The 7,642-nt window shown below is 46.3% G+C and overlaps 1 protein-coding gene across 1 annotated transcript; it reads right to left on the bottom strand.

The window, feature by feature from the left end:
* Positions 1-466: 466 nt before the first annotated feature.
* Positions 467-7,283, bottom strand: LOC139317039 (vitelline membrane outer layer protein 1-like). The gene is made up of 3 exons (XM_070943948.1): positions 7,113-7,283; positions 1,600-1,697; positions 467-767 (listed from the first exon to the last, which is right to left on the bottom strand). The coding sequence occupies exons 1-3, from the start codon at positions 7,281-7,283 to the stop codon at positions 467-469; spliced, it is 570 nt and encodes a 189-aa protein (XP_070800049.1).
* Positions 7,284-7,642: the final 359 nt, after the last annotated feature.

Raw genomic sequence — 7,642 nt, 5'->3', positions numbered from 1 at the left:
TATACCTGCTTAGTAGGGCTTTTGGGCCCCGCCAAGCGGTGTTCTTTTTTATACAAAGCCAGTTTATTGCCCCCACAAACCGGGTCCTCATTTTACCTACCTCGAAAGGATGGAAGGCTGAGTCAACCTTGAGCCTGGTGAGATTTGAACTTGCAGTAATTGCAGGCAGCTGGTGTTACTTAACAGTGCTTTAGTCTACTGCGCCACCAAGGCTCTTATAAATTTGATGTAGCAGAGGTTCCCAGAGAATGTAATATTGGCTAGCATACTTTGAGGGAAGTTTGTAAATACGCAGAGGCTTCAGGAAACATGATTTTAAAAAGACACTTGCAACTTTTTTCAATTTCAACTGTAAAATGTGGGTTTTATTTTTATTTTTTATATACATGAATACACCCAAATGTAGTTCAATAAAACATCAACAAAGTTTAAAATGGAGATGGTTGCATGACGAAACTTCTACGTTTCAATCACAACAGACAAACTGCACATCATTAAGCCCTGTGTTATCAGTGAACATTGAAGTTCTAAAACGCTCAACCTTGGTCTTGATACCACATATGGCCCCAACTTCGCAGGAATCGCTCCATGGACCATAACGACCCCAATTATTTGAAAAACCCTGCAGCATTCCCTCATTTCCGCAAATGAACTTAATATTATTGGCTGCTGTATCATCACCCACTGTTTGATTGCCTTCCACCCGGAGAGCGAATGACATTAAATTGCCACCGGAACATAAACGATACAGTCCCCAATCTCCAACCCTGTAAGGAAATACAATATTCAGAAAAAGCATAGAAAGGGCCTCAGAAATCTTCTAGTCCAACCCCCTGCTCAAAGGCAAGAACTTTATACCAGTCAAATGGTTATCCAGTCTATCCAGTGAAGAACAATTTTAATTTTGGCTGTTCACCGCCGTGAGTCCTTCGGGAGAAGGGCAGTATATAAATTTAATAAACCAAACCAAACCAAACCAACTCTGAAAGCTATTCCATTGATTAATTGTTCTCACAACTAGAACATTTCTCCTTAGTTCTAAATTGGATATCTCTTTAACAAGCTTCCATCCATTGTCCTGCCCTCTGATGCTTTGGAGAATAAGTCAATCCCCTCTTTTCTGTGACTACCCTTCAATACTGGAAAACATTTATTATGTTTCCCCTAATCCTTCTCTTCGTTAGGCTAGACATATCTAGCCTAACGTGTTTATCATATCTCATACTGAAGTTTTATGCATAATAACGTAAAACTGCATAAAACATTTAGTGTCCTGTACATCATGTGCGATTGCACATGATTTGTGATAAATAAATCTGCATCATAACTTTCTGTGCAACTAGCTGTTCTTGTGGACCAGGAATAAATTCAGTGGCTTTTTTGCTCCTGAAATTCAGCTTCATTTCTGACAAGCAGTTTAACATTGGAGGTTGAGGAAGATTGTGATTCTTGCTTTCTCTGTCTTATTTTCTTTGGATTCATAATTATCAGCACAGACCAAATAATGCAATGATTAAAAATTATCCTATTTTTCTCACATCAGTTCATGTAGCATAACGTATTTCTGCCAGCCCTGCAAAGTGAAAGAGAGATACTCACTCTCCAATAGTAGATGTCTTTAATATATTCCCTGTGCAGATAAGGCCGATGCCATTAAGAGATGTGTCATCATAAGATATACCTTGAGGTTGTTGAACCTAATGCAAAAGTTTAAAAAAGAAAATCAAGACTGCAGGTAGTCCTCGACTTATGACTGTAACTGAGCCCGCAATTGGTCATAAGTTGGTCATTAAGCAGGTCATCACATAACCGTACCTAATTTTATTACCTCTTTTGCAACAAGCTTTAAATGGATGATTCAGCCATTAAGCGAACCCACTCTTCACTCTGGGGCATTTTTTTTCTGAAAACTGAAAATAAATGTCGATTTCTGACAAAAAAATGTTGTAAAGCAAGATCATTTGATGGCAAGATGCTGCAAATGGCCATGAATGTGGTCATATGATCACCAGGGGATAGCTATTAGAACTTTGAATCCAGGTTTCAATCCACCTAAGCAGATTTTTTGAGATCCCTCATAACTTTGAATGCTCACTAAGCAACCAGTCATATATTAAGCCCCAAACTTGCAATAAAGCATCATATCTGAATTGGATTACTTCATACGTCAATGTCCCAAAGGTGCTTTTTTCGAGAGGCAACTGGACTTTCTGGTTTTTCTTTGAAGACGTTTCGCTTTTCTGAAGAAGGTAAAGAAGCTTCTTGGATGAGAAGTGACACGGGACTCCTCCCACTGCCATGAGAGGGCAGTGGAGTCCAGCCTATCGGCATTGAGATCTATTTTGCTCCAGTACTTTTAGACTACTTGTCGAACCCCTGGCCAGATCTTACCTCCCATCCATGCTTATTGGATGTATATGGCAGCCGCCCTTCTTGCATTGCAAGACTCGCCCCTCTCGCAGGCCTGGCCCTCCACACTATCGAAGGCCTACCTTGATGATGGGTTTTGGAATCCCGAGAGGTGGCATGTTGCGAAGAGAGGGTTGAGGGACTTTTTAACCATGTTTTTAGCTAAAATTTTAAAGGGTTCTGGGGGGTGAGTTGTTTTAAGACCGGATCTGGGGGGTTCCCTAGAGATCAAGGGACTAGCCTGTCGGATGGTGGGAGGGGGGGTGTGGGGAGGGGGGGCCAGTTGGGGTACAGTGGGGCGAGGGTCATTCTATGCCCATGGTGGTTGGGAGGAGTGGTAGTGGAGGGAGCAGAGGGCATAGGGATACTGGTGGGGCACGCTCCCACTGCTTGCAGCAGGTTCAGCGCTCCGGCCCTCGTAGCTCCCCCTGCGCTCTGGGGGCGATGGGAGTGCGTAACCTGGGACTCCGGCTGGTGTATGTTAATGCCAGGTCCATTGTGCGTAAGGCCCCCCTTGTCCGTGATTTGATTGACGAATGGGGTGCAGACCTGGCTTGCATCATGGAGACCTGGTTGGGCGCGGAGGGATGGGTTCCTCTCTCTGATCTACGCCCACCGGATTTCCAAGTATTACACCAGCTGCGACTCCACGGGAGGGGTGGCGGGGGTGGCGGTTGTCATCAGGGAAGGTCTTAGACCTAGGGAGGTCACTGCCCCTCAGATTGGCAGGTGTGAATCCCTTCTATTGAAATGGGACCCTGGAGTACAGTTGGCTCTGTTGATTACGTACCTGTCTCCCAGCTGTGTGTCTTCAGTCCTGCCCGCACTACTTGAAGTCTTAGCTGAACTGACGATTGAGCTCCCCAACCTGATGGTTGTGGGAGATTTTAATCTCCCATCAGCCACCGAGACATCAAAGTTGGTGCAGGAGTTCATGGCCTCCATGACGGCTATGGACCTGACTCAAGTTGTACAGGACCCAACTCACAGCGGTGGACACACACTCAACCTGTTTTTCATCTCTGGGCAGTGGATAAATGCTCGGGGTAGGAGTGATCTTTCTGTGTTACCCCTGTCATGGACCGACCATTCCCTCCTTCAGCTAGACTTTCCTTCCGCCAACACCCACCACTGGGAGGCAGAACCGACTCGTTGGTTCCACCCCAGGCACCTGATGGACCCTGATAGGTTCCTGACAGAGCTTGGGACATTTCCCACTGACCTATCCTGCGATTCGCCAGAGGCCCTGGTGGATGCCTGGGAACGGGCAGCCACCGGGGCACTGGATCGAATCGCCCCCCTGCGGCCTCTCCTCCGACAGGGATCCTGGGCAGCTCCATGGTTTTGCGTGGAGCTCAGGGAAATGAAGCATCAGAAGAAACGCCTAGAGGGCCGTTCGTCTGACTGAACACAGTTAAGAACCCATATTAGGTCTTATCTTGTGGCAATGAAAGCGACGAAACGTGACTATTTCGCTGCTCTCATTGCGTCTGCAAAAAATTGCCCAGCCTTGTTCCATGTGACCTGCTCCCTTCTCCATCAGGGAGCGAGGGAGGACCCCTTGCAAGGCAGTGCTGAGGATTTTGCACAATTTCTGCAAGACAAAATCGCTCAGATTTGGACGGGGTTAGACTCCGACTGGGCAGGATCCAACAAGGGGATGGGAGCAGATCTTGGAGGTAACAGCTGGGTTGACTTTGATTCTGTTTCTATGGAGGAAATGGACAGGATTGTGGGTAGACTGAGGGCCTCCACATGTTTACTGGACCCTTGTCCCTCCTGGCTTGTTGCGGCAACCAGGGAGGTGACTGGAGACTGGATCCAGGCGATTATCAATGCTTCATTGAGAAATGGGGTCTTCCCCGCCTTACTCAAGGAGGTGGTGGTTCATCCCCTCCTCAAGAAGCCTGCCCTGGATCCGGCCTCCCTGAACAACTTTTGTCCTGTCTCCAACCTTCACTTTATAGCGAAGATTGTTGAGTCTGTGGTGGCGTACCAGCTTCCGCAATTCCTAGAGGAGACTGATTATCTAGACCCATACCAATCAGGCTTCAGGCCTGGACACAGCATGGAAATGGCATTGGTCGCCCTGGTGAATGATCTCTGGTGGGCCCAGGATGGGGGTTATTCCTCCATCCTGGTGCTACTTGACCTCTCAGCAGCTTTTGATACCATTGACCATGGTATCTTACTGCGACGTCTCAGGGGGTTGGGGGTGGGGGGCACTGTTTTACAGTGGTTCTCCTCCTACCTCTCAGGCCATATGCAGTTTGTTTGGGCGGGGGGTCAGAGATCCTCCCCGAGGCCCCTCACTTGTGGAGTACCGCAGGGGTCGGTTCTCTCCCCCCTGCTCTTTAACATCTATATGAAGCTGCTGGGTGAGATCATTCATGGTTTCGGGGTGCGGTATCACCAGTACGCTGATGATACCCAACTTTACATCTCCACCCCGGACCAACCCAGGGATGCCCTTTCCATGATGTCTAAGTGCCTGGAGGTGGTACGGGTCTGGATGGGTAGGAACAGGCTCAGGCTCAACCCCTCCAAGACAGAGTGTCTGTAGATACCAGTGTCCCATGATCTAGCTCCCCCATCACTGTTGATGGGCGGGGAGTGTCTTGCTCCCTCGGAAAGGGTTCGTAATCTTGGCATCCTCCTTGATTCACGGTTGTCTTTAGTGGACCATCTAATGGCCGTGACAAGGGGGACATTTGCACAGGTTTGCCTGGTGTGCCAATTACGCCCTTTTCTAGACAGGGACACCCTCCGTACGGTCACTCATGCTCTCATTATCTCTCGGTTGGATTACTGCAATGCCTTCTACATGGGGCTGCCCTTGGGGTGCACCGGGAGGCTCCAAATGGTCCAGAATGCGGCTGCGCGAGTAGTAACAGGTGCGTCCTGCTACTCCCATATAACACCACTATTGCGCGAGCAGCACTGGTTGCCAGTGGTCCTCCGGATCCACTTCAAGGTGCTGGTACTCACCTATAAAGCCCTTCATGGCATGGGCCCGGGGTATTTGCAGGATCACCTCCTACCGGCCTCCCACCGCCCAGTGCGCTCACATAGGGCTGCCCTCCTCTGGGTCCCCTCGGCCAGACAGTGTCAGCTGGCGGTCCCCAGGATGAGGGCGTTCCCCCGACCTCCGCACCTTCCACGCCGACCTAAAGACATGGCTCTTTCAGCAACTTCCCTGATCTGTCGTGGATTTTAACTTGGGGATTTGGGGATTTTAATTGGTTTTTAATATTATTTAATTTTATCTATTGTCGGGTTGTTTTATTGTTGTGAACTGCCCCGAGTCCTACGGGAGAAGGGCGGCATATAAATCTGACAAATAAATAAATAAACATCTTCAAAAAATAACCAGAAAGTCCAGTTGCCCCTCAAAAAAAGCACCATTGGAACAACCATGACCTGGATGACTGAGAATCTCCATAGACATTCATACTTCAATGTAATCAGGAATTGGGGTCTTTTTTGGAGAGAAAAGGAAGCAAGGAAATTGCCAGGCATTTCTACTGGCCTTTCCCACCTGCTCAACACCAAGTCCTGATTTGTGGTGATTTTCTTTTCTTTAAAATATGATGAAGTGTAATGCTGACCTTGGGAAATAATAAAAATAATAATATTTTTCCTAACAGTTTTATCCTTTATTAAAAAGATCTCATCTGAAGTTTCCATGTTTATTTCCTCCACTTGAGCACACCGTTTTAAAACCAACTGAAACAGGGATCAAAGCTAATGCATTATTAAACATTCTTAAATTCTTCTATTTTCTGCTGCCATAAAATAATAAATGGATGTGAAGCAATAAAAAGGGTAATTAAGAGACTATTACTCAGTAATCTTAATATTATGCTCAAAAATTGGGCCTCTCAGTTTGCCACCAAATCTCTGGAGGCTACAATGAAATAAGTTTAGGATTACGAGTTATCCATTATGAATGAATGAATGAATGAATGAATGAATGAATGAATGAATGAATGAATGAATGAATGAATGAAGCAAAACCACCTTAAGGACAAAGTTACTAATTATGACTGCAGAGAATCTTTGCTAGAGTGGACTGACCAAACATAAGAGAATGATATTGGCCAAACATAAGAGAATGATATTGTCATTATAATATAAAATATTTAGAGCTACTTTTTAATGTTCCATAGGACAATGAAAAAGCAACATTAATAAGGAAGCACTGAGTAGCGTTCAATAAATTAGGGCATCTTGAATAGTCTGTAGACCAGGGATGGCTAACCTTTTTGTCATCGCATGCTGAAAGTGCACCCATAATGTAATGTGCTTGCAACCCCCCATGCACCATGCTTCCCCGCGCAAGCGTGCACTCCCTCATGATACTCTGTCCCCCGTGAATGGACATGTGAACCCCTATGCTCCCTTTGCCCCCACGCATGCGTGCGCGACCCCACTACATCTGAATCAGGCCAACATCTGATCTAGATATTTGTAGGAACATGCGTCATCTGATCAACAACTTTTCATTGCTCAACAACTTTTCTTTTCCTTAACTTCCCTCCCTGTTTTTAGTATTATCACCTCAAGTTCCATGATTTTGTTTCCACAAGCCCAAGGGAAGTTTTAGCAGCCCCCAAAATGGGTTAAGACTCCTTTAGAGAGATGACTTGGAGAGTGCATTAGCCTCATGAGGTCTGAACAGAGTAAGACCAGGAGACTTTTACCTTCAACACGAATCCTCCTGCATAGCCTGTTGGACACATGTCTAGTTCCCCCCATTCTCCCCACTGTCCTCCATTTGGCACTTTGAGGATCTGGTTATAATCTCGACATTCTGCATTCCAAAGCCAGCAGGAAAGGATCAGGAACACTGCAGAGCTGAAGCGGGGGTCCATTGTCAGACAATTCTGTGTAGATCAACATAAGAAATACTTTATACTTATCAAGTTTTGGGATGTGTACCTGACAAGCAGGTTAGCTTGGTCACTCACCAGTGAAACACCGGTGAAGCGGATACATCAGTGCCTGCATTTTCTGTGTCATATGAGAAGAGCACATCTTCCTTCCCCTACCCTTACCATTTTCTATAGAGGCATGATTGAAAGCATCCTGTCCTGTTGTATTACTGATTGGTTTGGAAGTATTACTGTTTCAGACAAGAAGGCTGTGCAGAGAGTGGTGCGAACGGCAGAAAAGATGATTGCAAGTTCTCTTCTTTCTCTCCAGGACATAGCACAGGGTGTCATACATTGAG

This window comes from Pituophis catenifer, unplaced genomic scaffold, assembly GCF_029215685.1.
Source record: "Pituophis catenifer annectens isolate HBS135680 unplaced genomic scaffold, rPitCat1.0.hap2 SCAF_4, whole genome shotgun sequence".
NCBI lineage: Eukaryota > Metazoa > Chordata > Lepidosauria > Squamata > Colubridae > Pituophis > Pituophis catenifer.
This window is presented reverse-complemented; position numbering and strand designations above follow the sequence as displayed.